Below are 21,992 nucleotides of genomic sequence, written 5' to 3'. Positions count from 1 at the left end.
GTGATGAGAAGCCGTCGGGACGTTTTGAGCAGAGCGTGACATAATCGGATTCAGAGGATCACTCCTCTGTGTGGGGAAGGGATTGAGGAGGGATGAGTGCATGCCATTAGGCTAGAGTACCTCTCTAGGCTGGAGGAGAGGGTCTCCTGGGTTAAATGGTTGTGGGGATGGTGAGAGGAGGCAAAGTGGGGGCTGGTTTGGAGCTGACAGGACTGGCAGGTGGTCGGTGTGGCGGCTGGAAGTGCATTACTTAGATCGTCCTCACCAGAACCCTAGGAGGTGGCTATTGCTATTTTTGACCCATTTTACTAATAAGGAAACAGGCTCTGAGAGGCTGAGTAATTTACCCAACAGCACACAGCAGCGTATGTCTTAATGCCGCCAGCGCTGACAGTTCTGTACCCACGATGTTAACATTTTTCAACCACCTACTGTGTATCAGGCTTTTCCTTGGAATTTTCGGGATCCCCAAACTTGGCTGCACGTCCGATAACTTAAGTACCGTTTAAAAATCACAGATTTACAGGCCCCCCTCCTCGTTTTTTCTTCAAATTGAGACCCAGGACCTACATTTTTTTTTAATTAATTAATTTAATTTTGGCTGCATTGGGTCTTCATGGCTGCGTGTGGGCTTTCTCTAGTTGTGGCGAGCGGGGGCTATTCTTCGTTGCGGTGCACGGGCTTCTCATTGCGGTGGCTTCTCTTGTTGCGGAGCGCGGGTTTCAGTAGTTGTGGCACGTGGGCTCCATAGTTGCAGCTTGCAGGCTCTAGAGCACAGGCTCAGTAGCTGTAGTGCACGGGCTTAGTTGCTCCGCAGCATGTGGGATCTTCCCAGACCAGGGCTTGAACCCGTGTTCCCTGCATCGGCAGGCGAATTCTTAACCACTGCACCACCAGGGAAACCCCAGGACCTACATTTTCAACAGTCACATGAGGGGATTCCAGTGCTGGTCTTAGGACCACCATCTGGGAATCATGGGCCTCGTTTACCCCTCAAAACACACTTTCAAGTTCCATGGCATAGGCCCATTTTGCAGATGAGAAAACTGATGGTGAGGTTATATTAGTATGATAGAGCCTAGTTCAACCAGTTTTACAATTCATTAAATATTGAATCAGGAGAACTGGATCCTGCACTTGCTAATGTCGTGACCTTCGCCGTGTGACAGGACCTCTGTGAGCCCTTGTCCCGAAGCGGAGCATCGTCATCGCCTCGTGTCCCAGGCGCCTGTGGGGGTCGGGGGCGATGAGGTCTAGCCCCCGAAGGCTTGAGAAGCTTGAACACCCTCTGCAGCCTCTACAGCTCGCTAACCATGGTGCCGGGTAACCTAGAGAAAGGTTTTCTCTCTGAGGGCAAAGATGAGGGAATGCGTTTGAAAGCACCTGTTAGTGAACTGTGTGCGTTCAGCAGATCCTGATAAGGTGTCCACTCGGGACAAATTCGAGGCCAGGCTGCGGGGATAAGGAAGAACCCTTCCCGAGAGGGGCTCCCAGTCTAGGCAAGAGGCCGACCTAGGAGCAGACTGCGGCCAGCAGGGTGATGAGATCTTTCCTGGCGGAATGTTGGGGTTTAGGTGAAGGGGATGCCCTTGATTTAGCTGTGGGAGAGGAGCTGGTGGCTTCAGCTGTCTGCTTAAAGGTGGGAACGAATGGCTGGCTGGGTGAGACGCACATGGGCGTTGTGGGAGGGAGCACCAGGGCGGGGGCGGGAGAAGACAGGGAGCATCTAACGCTTGGCCCAGTGTGGCTGGTGTGCAGCGTTCCCCGAGGAAGGGCAGGGAGGGTAATGTCGGTCAGCGAGGCTAGAGTCAGCTCGTGAATGGTTTAGTGAGCCCAACTAAGGGGTTTGGGTTTTATCCCAAAGGTGATAGGGAGCCATAGAGAGCTACAGAGCAGGGAAGGGCACGGTCAGAAGTGCTTGTAAAAAAAAACGGCAGGGGCTCCCCTGGTGGCGCAGTGGTTGAGAGTCCGCCTGCCTATACAGGGGACATGGGTCCGTGCCCCGGTCCGGGAAGATCCCACATGCTGCGGAGCGGCTGGGCCCGTGAGCCATGGCCGCCGAGCCTGCGCATCCGGAGCCTGTGCTCCGCAACGGGTGTACCGCAAAACAAACCAAAAAAGCCAGCAGGATTCTAGGCCCAACTGAAGCAGTGATGTGTGGCATGCCGGGCTCAACCAGAGGCATGGGAGGGTCCCCCTAGGCAGAGCATCTCCCAGAGCCCTTGCCTTCCTCCCGAGTGGACAGGCATTCCCCTCTGCCCGTTGCCCCACCGTCTAGAATCCCGACAAGATTATTTGGCTCTTTCTGCCCAGTTTCCCTCCATTGGGAGACTTGGCTCCGTCTCAGCTAACACCTGAGGCTAAAGACTGTGGGATAAAACATGGAAGACTCCTGGAGGAAAGACACACACCTTGTGAGTTCAGATCCTGCCTCTGCTACTTAATTAGTTGTATGATTCTGAGCAAGTCACCCTGCCTTTCAGAGGCTCCTTTTTCTTACCTAAAAAAAAAGAACCTGATATTCCCAGCTATTGGGCTGGTATAAAGAACCCTAGGCCCTGGATTCAAAGGAATTCTCTAAATTGAAAACTACAAGACAATGATTTTTAAATGTAGAGCTGCCCACTGGCCCCTGCGTCCCACCCCCCGGAGTCAGCTGGTGGAAGACTTTGGATCCTGGGCCCAGGATTTCACAAGACCTCGTGGACAGGTAGACGAGGCCACGTGTGGGGTGGGTCTAATGACACCTGTTCTTCAGGAGCAAGTACTAATTAATTCCCGTGGAATGCTTCCACTGGAAACAAGACTAATCTGGAGACAGAAGCAGTTCCAACAACCAAGATATATCATTGAGATAATCGCTGTGCATAAATAACATCTGTGAGCCGCAGATGCCGGCACCTGGCTCCGAGGAGAAAGTGGAAGGTAGTGTCTGCTCCCGGGCAGTGACGGCTTTTTGTTTAAATTTGATTCACGCCTTGACCTTTGCCTCCTCCCGAAAGGAACTATTTGCTTTTTTTGTTTTGTTTTGTTAAATGGAGAAGAGTTTGCACTGAGCTCTTCAGTTGTTTACTTAATTCATGCCAGGGGGCCGTGTTCCCCCCTTCCTCCTGAGGACAAAGCTGTTGCTGAGTCTCAGCCATTGTTCCCCCTAAAGAGCTCTGGAATCTAGCCCCTCCTCGCTTCTCCCCTCTTATCACACACCACCTGCATCTCTCATTTGGAATTCTCTCAGGTCTGCTGGCCTCGGTCTTGTCCGAGCAATCTTTCTGCCCCCTGATCTTTGGAGAGAGCTTTTTAAAATATAAATACAATCATGGTTCTTTGCATTCAGGATCCGCCAGCGGCTCCCCTTTGCCCTCAGAGCACAGTCCACGTGCCTCAACATGACCTTTAAAGATGCACAGTCCAGCTCCTACCTTCCCGTCACCTCTAACCAGCAGCTTAGACCGTCTTGGGGTCCCCACACCAAGCCATGCCTTCTGCCGGACACTCGCTTCTCCCACTGAACCTCTTTGCCTGACGGGCATCTAGTCATCCTCCGAACTTGGGTTTGGGCCTCGTCTCTAGGAGCCATCTCTGACCTCCAGGGTCTGGGGGAGGGGCCCAGCTCCTTTCTCTCACGAGCTCCTGGGCTTCCCCCAGGACAGTCCAGATCATTCTGTCACAGTTACCTCTTTGCTTGAGCCACAGAAAGGTCAGAAGAGATTGAGGTGGGACCGGAACCCGCAGAGTCTGACTTCAGCCCCTGGCAGGATGATAACCAGCACCCCGAACTACCAGTTTACCTCCTGTTGGCCTGCTGCCCACTCTGGGCTCTCCCAGCCCATCTCGAGGCCCCAGTGTTCCTGTAGGCCCCTCCACTGGGGGATTCCAGCTCGGCTTCCGTGTCCCTCAGGTGGGCCGTTAGGCCCGGTGCACATTCCGCACAGTGAACCCCCAGTGGTCCCTGCTAGCGCACAGACGACTGAGGATCACCAGTGCCCTTAGTCAGGACGGTGGTCACCAGGTGTCACCCGCGCTTCCACGAGACGTTGAAGGTAACCAGCAAGCTCTGGGAGGACGACCCTGACAGGAGGCTTCCGTGTGAGCGAGCGCTTAGGGAACACTTCTCTCCAGCCCGGAACCACAGAACAGGTGGCCTGGATGTTTTATTTGAAGAGACTTTTCTAACAAAAGATTGTGTTGGAGTGAATTGATTCAATATTACATAACCTCCTGTCAGAGGAGATAAAGTCCAATTGTAATCGGTTAAAAACATGCTTATCAGGAGCCTGTTCACCCCACAAACACTGACACTTCCAAGGCTGTGATGAATGATGTGGGGAAAGGCTGCTTTCGTTGCAGACGGGGAGCACCGTCTATGCGTCTCTCCCAGAGGGCCTGGTACCATTTTAGCTATGGAGTGCCAGGCCCCCAGAGCAGCCCGGCCACCCACCAGGGTAGTCATAACCACGGGAACATGGATGGCAAGCATCTGTGGCCTACACCGTGCCCGGCACAGGGCCAAGCACTTAGAGGTCATGACCGAATTTGATGCCCCCAGCCCACTTGAATGCAGTGAGCTCCATGAGTAGAGGGGCCTTTCCTCTCTGGGGCCAGAGTGCAGAAGCGTGTCTGCACACAGCAGTGCTCTGTGCGCGAATAGGGCCCCACGGGCTGGGGTGAGTCTCCCTAGGAGGCAGCTGGTATTAGGCCCATTTTATGTGGGAGGAAGCTCAGCGTGTGAGAATCCTGCCCAAAGTCACAGAGTTTGGGGGGCAACTGGGATGTATTTTAAATAATGTGCTTTGAAAGAATTTCAAATTTACCAAAAAATGACAAAAATAATTCAAAGGACTCCTTTGGATCCTTCACCTAGAGCCCTCACTTTTTAACATTTTGCCACATTTGCTTTATCATTTTCTCACTAAATCACATTCTCTGAATTAGTTGAAAACAAGTTACAGACATGGGGTCCCTTTACCCTAATCAAAATCGGAAATTTTAACATTGATAAAATACTGTTTTCTAATGCAGGGGTTAGTGAACTATGGCTCGCAGGCCAAATCCAGCCCATGCTGCCTGTTTTTCCATTGTTGTCTTGTTTTTGTTTTTCTTATTACAGCCTGAGAACTAAGAATGGTTTTCGTTTTCAAACGGCTACATTTACAGTTAGATAAGTACCTGCATGTATACTTCAGTTTTGCCTCTCGGCCCGCACGGCCTAAAATATTGTCTGGCTTGTCCTCAAAGAAGTTTGCTGACCCCTGACCTTATCTGCTGACTATTCAAATTCTACCTGTTGTTTTACTGATGTTCTTTGTAACAGTTTTTCTCCCTGTTCAGGATCCAACCTAGAATGTGTTAACAGCCTGTGCTGTTTCGTGATACCGTCCATAGAGCCTCAGTCTGTCTTTGTATTTTATGACACTGGCATTTTGGGAGAGTTCAGGCCAGTTGTGTGGTGGAAGGTCCTTCCATCTGGGTGCCCTGGAATTTGAAGCTACGTGTTTTTCACTTCAGAGCCATTTGGATTTGTGTGGGTCTGAGCGTGTTCCCGGGACACGGGACTTCTGATTTTAAAACCAAAAAAGTCCCAGGCAAACAGGGGTGAGCTGGTCACCGTAGAGCCAGCACCTCAAGCCCTAAGTAATTTGGGCCTCTCCGTAAGACCTGTTGTCAAAAGGTACCCATAGGTTTAGGGGAGAAGCCAATGAACCAGATGCGCATTTAAAAGCTGTTCCTCGGTTACTCATCCGCTCATGTTACCCCTTGGCTGAGTTCCCATCCTCTGCCTGTTCTCGCGTTGTGTCTAGTTTTCTTTGTTCCATTGATATAGACGAGACCTGCTGATGTTACCATATGTCTTAGCTGCTTCATTCTCCTTGCTGGTTTATGAGACTGTATCACAGTTTAGCCACTTTGCTATTGATGGACAAATAAGTCATCTAGACTTTGGTTGTTAGGAATAGAGCTGCTATGAACGTTTCCCCACGCTCTCTTACATGGGGGAGGCACATGTGTGTGCATTTCCGTAGCGTGCACCCCTGGAGGCCATCCAGCCCCTCCCCAGCGTGCACTGTCTCGAGCAGGCATGGGGGGGGGGCGGCTTCAGAGCTTCCTTTCGTAAAGTGAGGAAGGAAGACTTAATCTCTCCTGGTGCTTTTCAAGTATGTGTGTATTTTTGTGTGTGCAAAAGAACCTTTTTATTAAAGGGAAGTCTCATGAGAACACCCTCTGCCTTGCCCACCCGGAAGCTGGGCCTTGACTGGGTTGGCCCCGTGTAACCTGGACAGACTTCCTTCCAGCTTTACAGAAAGGGCCCTGCTCGGGGCCCCAGGGTTTGCTGAACGTGTCTGTGGTTGCTCTCCCCATCCAGCTCATCTGCTCCTACAGGCAGGGTCCTGCCCCCGCCCCTGTCCTTCCCATGGAGCTCTCTCTGGACACCTGCTGGCATCGGGGTCAGAGATCTGTGCTCAGGAGGGGCCGGGGGCAGCCAAGCCGCGGGTGGCCTCCCGAGGGGCATTCGGGGCTCCTGCGAGCCACCGTGGGTGGTGGGCAGCTGAGGCTGCAGACGTGGGCAGCCCCGCTGACAGGGGCCGGCTCAGTGATGCGCTGAGCTGCCCTCGCGGCCTTGCCTCAGCATGTGGGTGTGGAGTCCCTACTGTGTGGGCCCCCAGAGGTGAGCAAGACCCAGTGACCCTCCAGAGCCCGCTGTCCAGCGGGAAGACAGACGTGGAGGCCCTCAGACATTGTACTGATTATTTAGAGGAGAGCTGGAATATAATTTTAAAAGGAGGGGGCCCTGAATAGGATGGGGGCAGCGAGAACCTTTTTTGAGTATTTTATCCTGCTTTTCCAGGTGTTTTGTTTTTTTTTTTTCTTTCTCTCTTTGGAGCGCACCTGTGTGTTACAAATCCATTGTCACCAGAGGGAAGTCAGGAAGGAAATTCTTGAAGTCTGTTCTATCATGTAGGACCTGTGCCGTCCTTAGATCCTACGATAGAAAATTAGAAAGGACTCCTAAACCCTCAAAGAAACAGACTTAAAACAAGTAAGGAGACCTGCTTTACTCAGCAGGTGGTAAGCACATACCACAGGGCTTACAAGGAAAAGCCGTGCGTTTAAAAGAGACCTCAGTTCGTGTCCTGGCTCCAGTCACCATTTAATAGCTGTGTGACCTTGACGAATTAACTGACCTCTCTGAGCTTCAGTTCCCTCATCGATAAAATGAAGATGAAACTGTGTACTTCCTAGACGCGGTTCATGTCGCAAGTGAACAGACACGTGGTCAGCATCCACAGAAAGCAGTTATTCTTCCACTGCTCATCATGATCATTGTTGCTCGGAAGATGGAGATGATAGAAACGGTAAATCCTCAGAAGGCATTTCAGTGCGTCCGTCAGCGATGGGCGTCTAGCACAATGTAAAGAAAATCATGGAATGTTTAGTATATGCCCAAATAGTTGGAGATCAAGGACACAGAGAGTAACCACCATATGGTCTGAGGCACTTTCCCTTGAGGCCACTGTCATCAAACTTCTGAGTTGGAGAGACCATTGGTGGGCCTGACCTGACATTTTTAACTTGTTGCATTTACTAAATTTGTTCCCTATCAGGGCTGTCTGTAGTTTGAGATATGGGTGATTCCCTTCAGGGAAAGCCTTCCTACTGAAGGTTGACTCTTCCAAGTGCACTGATGGGATGTCGAGGCCTTTGATGTGTTGAGATCAGCCTGCCAAAGCCACCATTTCTTAGAGCACCTCCCCGTGGTGTTTGCAATGTGGTATTTTTAAATCTTCGGAATTGTTCAATCAGACCCAGAAATCCAGGTTCTAACCGCTCGGCTGAAATATCAGAATTTTCCCTCTTTCCCCACCTCATTCCGTGTGTCGAGCCTACTCATCTCGTAGCTTAATAAGTCCAGAGCAAACATTTTACCCAGGTATTTAGAGCGGGCAGATGGCATTGCATGGGAGAGCAATGCTATTCATTGGTTTGTAGTTGCTGTCTGTGTGCTGGGAATCTCAATCGCCCTCCCACTGAATGAGAGGGGGTGGGTGCTGGGGAGAGAGCGCCTGAGATGAATTCAGCAATAGAGAAAGACTGTGTGCAGAGGGGGCTGGTGGTGGCCCAGAAACAGCCTGGGTTTAGTGTCTCATGGACTTGACTCTGACCTTGGGCAAGTCACTCCCCTGCCTAGGCTGATTCCTCCCTTGCAGGGCTGTTGTGGGCTATGGTCATAATAAGCGTCAAGGCCTATACCGTGCCTGATATGGTTGGTGCTGAAGAAGTCCATTCCTCCTTCTTCTCCCCATCGAACAGTCGGGAAGGGGGACTATTTATCCCCCTCCGAGGAGGGATCCATACACAGAATAGCTAAATAGATGTTTGTTATTCTGCCACAGGGTTTTGGAGGGAGCTGTTGATCCAGCCTGTGACAGAAGGGCATCAGCAAGCACCCTCCCACAGTTCTGACTGTTTACTCTGTGGCTGACCCTGTGTGTGTATCAGCCCTTCTCACCTGTTCACTCATCCTGTATCTGGGTTCTGGGTAACAGCAACCCAGCTCAAATTTGCTCAAGCAGAAAAAGGGACGTTATTGGCCAAAATATCTGAAAAGTTCTGAGGCTGAGATTGCCTTCAGGCTTGGCTGGATCTAGGTGCTCCAACCATGTCATCAAGAATGTGTCTCTTGCCTCAAGGACCTTGATGTCACCTTGTATTCTTAGGCAGTCTCTTCCTTCTTGGTGGCAGGAGGGCCCCCAGACACTCCAAGCTTATATCCTGCATCAGAAAGAGCCAATCTTGTGTCCATAGTCGCAGACAAAATCCTGGTGTCAGTCGTGCTGTTGTCCCACAACCAACTACTATGGCCAGCAGGAGGTGGTGCTCTGCCTGGCTAGGCTGAGTTGCATGCATCTTCTCTGGGCTTCAGGGAGGAGAGTTGGCCCCATCGTGGACATTTGGGGGGTGGACATTCTTTGCAGAGAAGATAGGATGCTGCTGTCAAAAGAAATGAGAGCAGGCGTGTGCAGTCACATCACCAGATTTTCCCTCTGGAACACGTGTGGTGGGCACTGCTGTCACGGGAGTCCAGCATAACAGCCTGGCGGCCAGGCTGCCTGGTTCCGTTTGCCAGCTCTGCCCCGTAGTACCGGGGTGACCTGAGGTAAGTCACTTCACCCCTCTACCCCTCAGTTTCCTCAACAGTAGCAACAAGAACGGCCATTGACCCTAGTTCCGCATGTTGTCGTCAGGGTTAAATGAGTGACGGCAAAGCCACGCCTGGCACCGTGTCAGAGCGCAGGCTCCTAACCCATGTGCATGGCAGCCCCCCGGGCCGCTGCAGCGCTTCGAGCCTGGATGACGCCCGTCTCGTCTTGCCCCCCCAGAACTCAGGCTTTGAGGACCCTCAGTGTCCTCCCACACTGGTCCAAGAGTCAGGACCTCACCACATGTCCCCAGGCCACATGTCCCCAGAGCTTCGACACCCCTCGTTCATGCACAAAGGTGTCCATTTGGTAGAGGGCTCCTGGCTCAGGGGCTGGGGAGGAAATGACACCCTGCCTTTCAGTAGCCCCTGGGGAACGGTGGCTGATCGAATGAGTGAATGATAGCGTGACCGGGACGCGTGCGAGGGGGAGACGAGTTTCTGGCTGTTAAAGGCGTTTTGGTGCTTTGTACCCACATACTTTGCAAGTTATTGTATTGATTTTGCAAGAAGCAAGGTGTGGAAGGAAAGAAAAACGTGAACTTGTACGAAAATCAAATCAGTTGTGTCATTGAGAGCCCGTTGTGGGTCCCGCCCCACGCTGGGTCTGGAGAGGGATGGAAATCCCGGGGGGCCGCCTTCTCCCCCAGTGCTCCCCACCCCATGCTGTGGAGGTCTGCTTGGGACCTGGGAGGGCTTGTCCATGGGGACTGGATGGTGACTTGGAGCTGAAAGGGGTGTGGGATCCTCACAGCCAGGCTGGCTGCCAGGGCTGGAGGTGGGACCCCAAGAGCCCTTCCTGGGGAGTCGCTTGTCAACTGGCTGCTCTCTGACTGCTCCAGCGGACCTCCTCCCGGGAAGACACTGTCAGAGCAGCGGCGGCAGCATCGCACCGCTGAGGGATCTGATCTCAGCCCTGACACCATTTGCCACCTGACTTCATAAAAACGTCAAACAGCCCCAATATGGAAATAATGTGCAGTGAGTTATTCTTACACCACGTCAACCATAATGGAAAATCAGCCCGAGGTGGCCTGTATTTCTTCCTGCTCCCTGAAGTGTAATAAATGGAAATTTTTAAAGCTCAGCATTAAGATGACTCGCCAGCAGCAATCCCAGGCCTGCCCGGCGGAGGCCACAGGCTGGGGGATTCCTAGTGTTGCTGCAACAGCCCCAGGCCCAGCGAAAATCTGGGCCTGCTTGACTTGTGTGCCTCTGGGGTTGGCACCCTCCCTGCGTACATCCCAGTCTGCCAGGAAGCCTAAAAGCCCTCCCTGGGATTGTGGTCCAGGCCCTGCCTCCCCCTGGCCCTGTGACCTTGACAGCTCACTTGGCTCACCTCTAAAATGGGGTTAAAAGTCCCCACTTCTCAGGCTGTCAAGGGCTGAAGGAGACAAACAACAGCGACATCCACCGTTGCTTTTTTGGCGTTTTCTCAGTGCCGCGTGCTGTGGGAAGCACGTTCATGTTTTCACTGGTTTATCCCGCACGGGTGGTAGGATGTGACCGTCCCCACTCTACAGATGAGGAAACTGAGGCGTGGTGAGTTCAGTGACTGGCTCGAGAGGCAGACCCCCCAGGTCTGGCCCGGCTCGTGGTGCGCCTGGTGCTTAGCAGATGCCACACGGGTTGCTTTCCTGCCTCTTCCCTTTGGGATGAACTCACGCGTCCCTGGAAGGCTCCGGTCACGATGTGTTTCCTCGGCGCCACTACGTGGGTTCAGACTCCAAGTTCTGTCCGTTCTTCCTGATTTGTCTACCTCTCATTCTACAGTCCCCGCCTGGCTCAGGTCGCTGTGACACGGCTTGAGTGGCTTCCATGGTAGCACCAAGCCACTGGGCTGTTTTCTGCGCAGTTGGAATTCTCTCTTTATTTTAATCCATGTTACTCTTTCCATGGGGGGCAGCGGAGCCCAGTGGTTAAGGTTTGGGCTCTGGAGTTGGAACAACCAGGCTTCTCTGCTGCTGGCTGCGTGCCTGTGAGCAAGTTGCTTCCCCTGAGTGAGCCTCAGTTTCCTCCGAGGTCAGCTGGTCCCCACGGGGGCGCCTTTCTCCTAGAGGTGTTGTGGCGCTATTGTGAAGCAAGACAGCTAGAGCCCAGTGCCCTGGAAATGGTCCCCAAGCAACAGTAGCCGGTGTGGCCACTCATGCCCAAACCATCAGGGCCGAGATAATCCTCTCTCCAGCCCGGTGGGAGCTAGGACTAATGCCGGCAGGCCCTCCACTGCCTGCATGCTGTCTCTGCGCCCCTTTCTGCCTGGGGATAAGTCGTCCCTCTCCCTGCCTGCTCCAGGGAGACTGGGGAAAGGAAGGAGCATGTCTAGGTGTACCATCTGTAAAATGGGGATAAAAATAGAGCCTTCTTTCTCCAGGGGCTCAGAGATCCAGCAGCATGATGTGGATGAAACCCTCCTTCAGCTGAAGGGGGGGCTCAGCAGATGGGAACTGCTGTTGTCTATCGGCTCTGCCCTGTCGAGCTACTCACAATGGCTCTCGCCTGCCTCCTGGCCCTGGGCCGGGCAACTTGGCCTGGCAGCGGGGCCCCGCCGGACACCTCCCTTCCACTACTAGTTATCTGACATCCTCTCCCACGCTGGCCCATCTGCTCCTGCCTGCCCATTTCTTTTGTTCCTTGCACACCGCCCTGTGCAGACCCTTCCATTTCTCTCCACTTCCTCTCCTTCCTCTCCGACTGGAGCACCTCCGCCACCCTCTTCCTGGAAGACCACAGCAGCATCCTCTCTGGCTGCCCTGTTGCTACTCTTGTCCGCCAAAGCCCCTCCTCCCCGCAGCAGCCAGAGGGAGATCATGCCACCCTCCTCCTCAGTCCTCAGAGAGCAGCTGTGGTTCTCCTACAGACTAAAGACAAAGCTAAGCTTTGCGTCCTGGCTCACAAGCCTCACTGATGTGATCCCCATCCGCTTCCTCAGCATCGCCTCCTCCTGGCCTTCTCTGTGTAGCTGGCCAGCTCCACTGGCTGTCTTACTGTTCTGCAGCACCGAGTTCCTTCCTGTTCCTGTCTCAGGACCTTTGCACTTGCTGTTGCCTCCACTCAGGGCACCTTTCCACTTAAAGCTCTACCTGGCTGTCTCCTTTGCGTCATTTAGGTCTTAGTTTAAATGCCTCTCCTTATCAAGGCCTCTGCCTTATGCGTGAATCCAGGGCTGGCTTTGGGCAGCCCTCCATCCCCAGTCCACCCCACCCCCCACCGCCCCCGGCCTTCCCAGAGGCCCTGGAGTCGCCTGCAGGGAAGGTGAGACTGCACCTGACTTCTCATTTCCTCTGTCGATTATGCTCTAACAACGCCAGCCACCTCCCTTGCTCCACATCATTTTTCTCAGTGTGTCTTGATCCCTTCCAGTCGCTGAGGGAAACGGGCCACCGAGCCCTCCTCCCAGGCCCAGCACGGAGCCCAGCTGCAGAAATACGCTTTCCTTGGCACCTTGAAGATGGGGCTTTTGTGGGCTGAGGCTGCTGGCAGTGGGATGGGGCTGGGATTAGGATGCCGTGTGGGGAAGCTGCGGGAGGAGGCTGGGGCCTCGGTTTCCCAGCCCGCGTAATGGGGGTATTAGCAGTGCACACCTCCCAGATCTGCCAGGAGGACTGGCGGGCGATATTGGAACGCACGGCAGCCTGCCTGCTCCCCACCTCCCGTGTCGTTACTCTTCTTCTGGCATCTGGGGTGAGCTCCTGGACATTCCGAGGAAGATGTTCTCTGCCCAGTTTGGAAGATGAAAATGGTCCCAGGCGGACTCTCCCCACAGAGCCCCGCCTTGGTCAGCTGTCCTTGGGGCATCCTTTGCCCTGGCTCCCTCATTTTCCTTTCATAAATCAGTGCGCCCCCCTTCACTGGTTGGCCTCGGGGATCAGATTGTGTGCATGTCCTTTCAGTAGGGGTCTAGTTGGCTTTTCTTTTTCCCCTGTTAGCACCAGCCTTAATATCATTTACTGTTTGGGAGGGACAGTGGCCTGGCAGTTGAGAAAGCGAGCTGGTCTGGACGATACAAGTGGTGTCTTTGCTCCTGTAGCTCTGTGACTTCAGACAAGGTGCCACCCCTCTCTGAACCTCAAGTGTTTGCCTTCAGTGATTTATAAGGTGGTTTTCTGCTTGGAGATTCTAGGGTTCAGAAATCAGGGAAACTCAATCGCAGAACGAACTTAGGGTTCGTGCGTGAATGTGTTCTCTCCGGGGGAAAATGTCTGTCTTCTGGGGCCACACAGGTCATTGTACCTATCTCCATGGCCCCACTTTGCTAGGATAGGAGGCCTGCTGTGTACATGTGGACGGAAGGAAGAGAAAGAAAGAGCAAGGAGGAGAAACTTTGAGTCAGTGGCTCTTAACCATCGAGAATCTAGTGAAAGTCATGTACCAGGAAATGCTCACACACACAATATTTTGCCTACCATTTAAAAGGGGTTCACAACTCTGGTTAAAAATGTCTACTTGGCAAGTCCCCACTGAACGAACTGTGCGCACCTCCTCCAGGAAGGCTTCCCAGCCCCCATCCTGTGTTCCGGGGTCCCCACACCCTCCCCTTCCTGGTACCCTCAGAGGTGCTGTCACTCCCTGTCCGTGCCTGTCTCCCCCACGGGAGGGCAGGGGCCACCTTGACTGTTCTGTGCAAGCCCCATGTCTGGCACTGAGGGGTGGCAGCGAATATCTGCTGAATGGAACTGGGGACTCGCTCCTGGCACTGAATTGGGGGTGGCCTGGCTTTACTTCATGGGGCAGTGCTAGTTCAGTTTTGAGTGGGCTCAGAACCCAGCTGCCCCTACTGCAAACACCTCTGCTTCCCCCTCTGTGGGTTGACGAACACCCGTGAAGGGGGGGGGTCGCCTGTAAAGTACTCTTCTGCCTGGGAGGGGCCGGGCTGGGCTGGAGGGGAGGGACGTTCCAGGAGACAGTGTCACAAGGCCTCTCTCCCTTTCCTCTCCCCCTCCTGCCTGGTCCAGCTGCAGCAGAGTGAAGCCAAGTGTGAGGACGCCTTGAAGACCCAGAAGGCGCTGACGGCCGACCTGGAGAACATGCACAGCGAGCTGGAGAGCATGACCCGCAGCAAGAGCCTGGTACCGGTCCCTCCCGGGGCGGGGGGCCTACTGTGTGCGCAGCATTAGAGGAGGGGCCGGGGCACTCACTGTACTGTACTTGGAGGTACAGACATCCATTGTAGACCTACTGGGTGCTGGACGCTCCGAGAGCACAGGCAGCCTACTCAGAGCTGAGCGTTACAAAGGTGTAAGGGCACACGTGAGGGTCAGCTGTGTGCTCACCTGTGCGAAGGGAGGCCAGGAACCCTGCTGTGGACCCAGTGTGTGCTCAGCCCCATGGGGATGCTTCCAGTACGAGCCTGTTGTTCGCTCAGCACCTGAAGTGGGAGCACAGCTATCTATTGTGCCCACCACTGGAAGCGGCTCCCGGCCATCTATTGTAGACCTACTGTACACACACACACACACACACACACACACACACACACACACACACACACCACCCCCGAGAGCACTTGGTCACTATTGTTGGGCTACTTCTTCACATCCTTTCTTCTAAGAGCCAAGGGCTGTGGGCCCACTTGGGCTCACTCCTAAGAGAGACCCAGCCATCTGTAATGGGCCTGCTGTGTGCTCAGTGCTGAACAGGAACAAATGAACATATATTATGGATCTATTATGTTGGTGAAGATTGGGTGTGGGTTTCTAAGTGCCCCGTCTGGATGTACAGGGTTGGCTTAAATTTATACGCAACATGTGAAATCCGAAGTTTAGACAGAGCTAGAGATTTATTGGCAAAAGCTTTTCTCAAGCTCCCCATCGGCCCAGATTTCATTTGTGCTAGATCAAGGGGAACTTGCCCGCAAACATTCACACATGCGCACGCAAGGATGAACGTACACACTCACATACAAAGTCACCAGACACACACATAAGATAAACGCCCTCATAGGTAAGGTATACATTTAATTTCAGCCATACTTACTGAGATCACTGACACACAGGCACCGTGCACGCTTAAACTGTATGTATGTAGATTCCCAGGTAGGCTTGCACGGTCACATATCCATTCACGTACACACATGCTGCATTCACGCAGTCGCAGGCAGGCCCAGCACACACACACACACAGCATTCATGGACACAGCCATGGTCTGCCTGTGTCACTCGCCTGACACACCCACAGGCAAGTCCCCCTTTGTTCTTTTTTTTTTTAATTTTTAAAGAATTTGTTCGGCTGCGCGGCATGTGGGATCTTAGTTCCCCGACCAGGGATCGAACCCACGCCACCTGCGTTGGAAGCGGGGAGTCTTAACCTCTGGACCGCTAGGGAAGTCCAGCCCGCCTTTGCTCTTCATCAGCCCCCTGTAGTCCCCCTTTACTCCCCTTTCTCTCACCCACCATCGTCCTGCCCCCGCAGGTGGACCAGCAGCTGTACCGGCTGCAGTTTGAGAGGGCGGACCTCCTGAAGCACATCGAGGAGGACCAGGATGACCTGAACGACCTCATGCAGAAGCACAAGGACCTCATTGCTCAGGTAGTGGCCGCCGCTGCAAGAAGGCTTGATGGCCTTGTGGGGGTAGGTGGGGACAGTGAGAAGGTGCTGTTGTCGGGCCACTCCCTGGTGCTAGGGCCTTGGAGGGATAAGTGCTACACAGGTAAATAGCAACTGTGAATCACACTTACTTTCGTTCAGAATGGAAGTTTATTTGTTCATTTACAGAAGCAGTAGATTCATATGCCCATTATAAATAATTTAAATAATAAATACCTGTGGAAAATAGAAAGCTAGGGGCCCTCCTATCCTCTGGAATTCTTTTCTTTGGGGATAGTCGCGTTCAACGGTTTGGTTCAACTCTTTTTTAAAGGACTTTTACTCTCCATTGCCTCATTTTAATCTGTGGACAAACCCTATGTAGGGGGTCTCAGCAGAGACTATCAGCCCAGTTTACAGATGGGGATACTGAGGTGCCGAGTGGTTCTGTGGCTTGCCAAGGCTGGTATCCAGGTCTAGAATCCCAGTTACCTGACCTAGAATAGTTCTCTTCCCTCAGAATTCTGGTCCTGGTGCCGCAGCCAGCTCATTCTGTCTGGGCTCTCAAGGGTGTATAATAAAGCGCTGGACAGTTGACCGAAGCTATGGTCCTGTGTGGTGGGAGTGACTGGGTGCACACCGAGATGAGGGATACTGGGGAGAACGTGAGGTGCCCTTTAGAACCAGCTGTTGTCATGCTCTGTGACACGTAGACATCTGTGGGCAGGGGGAGAAGGGACTTCCAGCAAAGCCTGTGGTCTCAATGTGACATTTTTCGTCTTACCAGTCTGCTGCCGACATTGGGCAGATCCAGGAACTGCAGCTGCAGCTAGAGGAAGCCAAGAAGGAGAAGCAGAAGCTTCAAGAACAAGTACGTGCTCAGAGTCTCCGTGTTGTGGGGGAGGATCCTGGGAACTGTCATTCATTCATTCACTCAACGTCAGTTGCATGACAGATGGATTGAGGACAATCCCAAGGCGGGGGAGACAGGAGGGGGGAGGGGGAGAGAGGGCACACACACACACACACACACACACACACACACACACACTCCTACCCATGCTTGTTCAGGGTCCATAGATGCCCCACGCAGTGAGGCTTATCAGGGATTCCGTGTAGGATGTCTACCCCTGAGAAATGGCTCCAAGGAGAAGGGTCTGGTCTGTGCAAGACAGGATCACCATCCTTTGTGACATCTTCCTTTGAAGTCATGTTTCCTCCAAACACCCCTAAATTTCCCTCATTACCTAGTGGGTTGCTATCATCCATGAGATTCTCAAAGCTCTTCTAGAACCATTGCATGTGCCCACTTAGCGTGGCTGTCAGAGTGACCTAGTCTCCAGCAGTATCTCTGGGCACAGAGTGACAGCAAGCGGACAAAAATAACAGCAGGAGTGGCCACTTGCTGGGTGCTTGCTGTGTACCAGGCACTGATCTCCTTCACACACAAAAATGAAGAAACAAGCCTCAAGGGAAGACACTGACTTGCCTGACACACCCAGCTAGAAAGTGGGGAGCCAGGTTTGGAACCCCGAAATATGTGCTTGGCTCCCACACCTGCTCTTGGTTGTGTTCTTGATGCTAAAGCTAGCTGTCCACTGACCGGCTTGGTGCTTCATCAGGGCAGGAGGAAGAGGTAAGAGAGGCACTGACTGGAAGGCCTGTTTGGAAGCTGAAGGCACAGGAAGGGGCAGCGTCCCATGTGGGGTCCTCAGCTGGGATCCAGCAGTTCGTGCTTGTGCACCTGAGCGGGGAAGGAGCAGCGTGGATGGGCCCGGGGCTGGGTCTTGCTGGGACCCCCGATTCTAGGACTCGGGGCTGCCACGTGGTCAGTGGCCTTCTTGGGTGTGTCCCCAGCTGCAGGTGGCCCAGATGCGCATTGAGTACCTGGAGCAGTCCACCGTGGACCGAGCCATCGTCAGCAGGCAGGAGGCGGTCATCTGTGACCTGGAGAACAAGACGGGGTTCCAGAAAGTGCAGATCAAGAGATTTGAGGTACTTGTTGGCGTGTAACTATTGCTCAGGCCTAGAGCTATGAGGGCTTTCACGTAAACTCCATCCACCTGCCCACTCATGTGCCTTTGTCCGGATCTGTATCACTCATCCATCTCCTGAGTTCCCTTCCTCCATCCCTCCTTCCTGTCTTCAGTCGCACTGTCCCACAGACTCCCCATTCACTCAGCCCAGTCACCTCCTCTGTCTCCATCTCCATCCACCATCATCGGTCCATCCGTCATCCCCCTTTTCCATTTGTTCTTCTTCCTTTCTCTATTTTTTCTTCTCTTTCTCTATTCTTTTTTTTTCCTTCAGACCTTGACCCCTCTGTCGGTCCATGTTTTTATCCATTGATCCAGTTCTGCCCATCTCCATCCACTCACTCATCCACGTATGCACCCGACACTTGTTTTGAGCAGAAATTTATTTTGCCCCTAGTGTGTGTTAGGCTTTGTGTTGGGTGTGTGGAAGACGGATGTATTAAATAGATTCTGCTTTCCAGAAGCATAGAGCTTTGTAGGAGATGTGGGTAAGATATGTACATAAATACCCATACTAAAGAGGAGAGGGCTGTGAGGTTTGGAGGATGGAGGTCCTTTCAGGCTGGGGAATCAGGGAGGCTTACAGGAGGAGGTGGCTTTGGTGCTGGACCTTGAAGGACAGGTAAGACTTGGATGGGCTGGGGTGGAGTTCAGTGACTGTATTCGCATTTAGCTCTGTACACCAATGGCATGGGCCATTTACCGAGGAGATCACCATTGCCAAAACCTTCCACATCAGCTATTCCACGTGATGTTCATCACAGCCCCATGGGGCATGCAGGATAGAATGAGAAGATGGCCCCAGAGAGGTCAAGCGAGTTATTCAAGATAAAGCCAGGTAGTGTCCTTGACGGGAGGAGATTGACTCTTGACCTTCGCTCCATCCTGGTCTCAGGTTCTAATCTCCCTGCAGCCAGGGGGCGACGGTATGTCTGAGCGATGGGAGGCTGCTCTTCTCATTCCGAAATATTTACTCCCAATCCCCTGTTGGGCTTTTGGTCTCTAAGAAGGCTGCTCTGGATGAAGACCAGAGAAAAATGCTTTGCATTGGCCCTCAGTGCTTCTCGGAATTGCTCAGGGGATCCCTCAAGGCATAATTATCTCTGCAGATCACCGTGAAACTTTGATCTACTATATTTTAAATGACTAAATACATAATTTGAGCTATATCACATATCATTTTCTGCTTGATTCTAGCATGGTCAAGTGATAGCAGAGAAGAAAACAATTGTAGAGTAACTTTAAATGGCAGATTCTATCTCCAAATTCGCTTTGCCCTCTGCCATCATTATTGGAATTTAGTAGAATCCCAGGTCCTTGAGATGGGGTACGTTGGGGACACAATTGGAGGACTACTCTTCTTATGACCCTCCTGTTGCTCTTTGAAACCGTTGCTAAACTCCAGTTGAAAGGGGAAAGAGGAAACAAATCATAAAGCTTTTCTTTTAGGCCATTATTCAGTCTCTGATCCGGAAAGGGGCTCAGAGTCCTTAGCACGGACCTAAAATATTCATGTGGGCTGCGTTTTATGTCATCACTCGAGTATTTACCCATCAGAATCGATTGGTTCCAGACTTGTTGGCCAACTAATGAATTCTGCAGAACAGCCCTTGGGTTGGTTTTCTGTAGCACTGGTGATGCTCACGGCTCTTTTCTCTCTATTCGTAGTTTCATTGTGTCCTTGTGGATTTCTACCCCACACACACACACACAAAGAAAAATGCCATGAAATATTAGAGCTCAGGCTTATGGGAGATTATTTGCTCAAACTTCCTCATTTTACAAATCGGGAAGCCAGAATCCATGTTGGGGAAGGGATTTGGACCCCCTGGTATAGTGTCCTTTCCACCGTGCCACTCCACCACACAAACCTTGAGCTGAATGAAGGTCGCTATAAATCTTAATTCCCAGCCCTTACCCAGCCCATCCTGTGTGCCAGGCACCAAGCTAAGCCTTCCGTGTAACTTAACATGTTCAACCCTGACAGCGTCCCGGACACCATCCTGTCTCTCAGAGAGGTTAATAACCCGCCCAAGGTCACACAACCAGGAAGAGGTAGAGGTAGGATTTGAACCCAGAACATGAATTCAGCATCTGTCACTAAGCTACACTGCCTTTCAGAATAGCAGCTATCATTTTCTACGTTTCCTTCATTCTTGTACCAGAAATCAGGGTTATTACCCTGATTACTTTATAAAAACGCACAGAGACTCAGTAAAAGATTTCTTTCTGGAGCATCCTGTGTCGGGCCCCAGGCTTCTAACTCCAGGATGGGCGTGTGCTCTCTGCCTGGGCTGCAGGTCCTGGTGGTCCGGCTTCGGGACAGCCTGATGAAGATGGGTGAGGAGCTCTCACAGGCAGCCATGGCCGAGTCCCAGCAGAGGGAGAGCAGCCAGTATTACCAGCGGCGCCTGGAGGAGCTGAAGGTGGACATGGAAGAGCTGGTGCAGCGGGAGGCCGAGGCCAGCCGGCGGTGCGTGGAGCTGGTGAGTGTGGTCCTGTGATGGAGGGTTCAGGAGGGGAGCCCTCCTTCCTTCTGAATGGGAGCCTCAGGGCCTGGTCCCTGGGGCCTTTGGGGGTAGATCAGAAGCAGAGAAGAAACTGGAAGGGGATGGGCTGTGAGCCAACACTGCCGTGGGCTGCAAACGGGGCCGGTCCAAAGTGAGCCAGTCGCATTCACTCCTGCAGGATGACTTCCAGCTACCTTTGTGCCTCAGACTCCGGACTTTCTCTTCCTGCCTCACACATTCTCCTCCAGAGGCAGGGCGGCCTCGTGCAAAGAGGAGAGAACCAACGTTTATTAAATGTCTCCCTTGCATGGAGTCTTAGCACCCATAATGCCGTGTAAACGTCGTAATAACCTTATGAAGTCAGTATTATTATCCCATTTTACAGATGAGGAAACTGAGGCTTGACAGAGCTGAGATAATTAGTCAAGGTCATACCTTGTAAATGTCAGAGGTCTTTCTGGGCTGTTAACAGCAACCACAAAGATAAAAGATAAAAACAATCATGCTAAACCCACCATTTATTAAGCACTGGCTATGTGCCAGTTCTGGGTTAAACCTTTCTTGTTTAAATCTTCCTGTCAGTACTGTGAAGTAGATGGGAAAACTGAGGCACGGGACACACGTGCCAGATTGAGGCCCAGAGTGGTACATTCACCTGCCTGAGGCCACATGCAAGTAAGACTTGGAACCCAGGTCTGTCCAACTCTGTAGTCTCTACTTTTATTCACTAAGCCATGCCTGTCCCCTGGTGTGGCCCAAGGTGCATTTTAAAATTTGTTTCCTTCCCAGTGGGAAGGTTTCTCCATTGTTCACTGTATTTTTCTGAGAACAGTTTCCTGCAGGGATCACAGAGCGTCTGAGAGTGCCCACTCCTCCTTTTCCCCGCGAGCCCAGATATCCCCGAGCCTCTAGGTTTCCGCTTCTGCAGCCTGGGAGGCATCTGGCACCCCCTTTGCCCTCCACCATAGAGCCTTCTCTGAGACAACCCAGAACGTGCTGCCGTTCGGCCCAGAGGGCTTTAAATCACCGTCGTCGTCTCCTCCCTGCCCTGTCCGCTCTGGTTTTGTGACAGGTCTCACCACCTTGTCCTCCTGCAGCAAGTATGTTTCCCGGGCCACTGCCTCCCGCGGCCAGTGTCAACCCCATAGCTCTGCCCCTGACAAGCCAGCAGCCCGGCTGTCATGTTGGGATGAGGTGAGGCTCCGCGCAGAGACCCAGGTTCCCAGACAGATCCAAGCCCCGTGACTGGCAGCGCCTCCACCCGCCTTGGCCCTGGGAGAGGGAAAGGCTCTTTCTTCCAACTGCGGGCTAACTTCCTCATTAACCAGCCCTGCTGCTCTTGCAGCTGTGTCCCCTCCTGCCATCTCTGGCTGCAGCGAGAGAACATCCCCAGCACTCCTCCTCCGATGTCTTCTTCAACTGGCCGGACATCAGGCTTTCCCATCACATCAGATAGTGGTTTTCCTCCTCTCCCCTCTGCTCTTTTCCTCTCTCTCCCTCTCCCTCCTCTCCTCTCCTCTCCTCTCCTCTCCTCTCCTCCCCTCTCTCCTCACTTTCCTCTCCCTACCCCCATTCCCAGGGACATGTTCAGATCTTTAAAGGCCCTAAAATCTGGAAAAGATTATAATGCAACCCCCATATGTGGGTCAAAACTGCAAAGCACAAAGCTTATGTGTATGCTAAAATTAAGACTTGCATCTTTCTCTGTTTTCTCATTGTAAGATTCTG

At 52.7% G+C, this 21,992-nt stretch overlaps 1 protein-coding gene across 1 annotated transcript in view; it reads left to right on the top strand.

Moving 5' to 3' along the window:
• MYO18B (myosin XVIIIB) overlaps positions 1-21,992 on the top strand; it is a 221,672-nt gene that overhangs the window by 141,174 nt on the left and 58,506 nt on the right. Inside the window, exons 34-38 of the mRNA XM_065889514.1 lie at positions 14,149-14,262; positions 15,605-15,721; positions 16,506-16,589; positions 17,576-17,713; positions 20,055-20,240. Of these exons, the coding sequence (XP_065745586.1) occupies positions 14,149-14,262; positions 15,605-15,721; positions 16,506-16,589; positions 17,576-17,713; positions 20,055-20,240 (639 nt within the window). The remainder of the gene's footprint in view (positions 1-14,148; positions 14,263-15,604; positions 15,722-16,505; positions 16,590-17,575; positions 17,714-20,054; positions 20,241-21,992) is intronic.

The sequence above is a fragment of the Phocoena phocoena genome, chromosome 13 (assembly GCF_963924675.1).
Source record: "Phocoena phocoena chromosome 13, mPhoPho1.1, whole genome shotgun sequence".
Lineage (NCBI taxonomy): Eukaryota > Metazoa > Chordata > Mammalia > Artiodactyla > Phocoenidae > Phocoena > Phocoena phocoena.
This window is presented reverse-complemented; position numbering and strand designations above follow the sequence as displayed.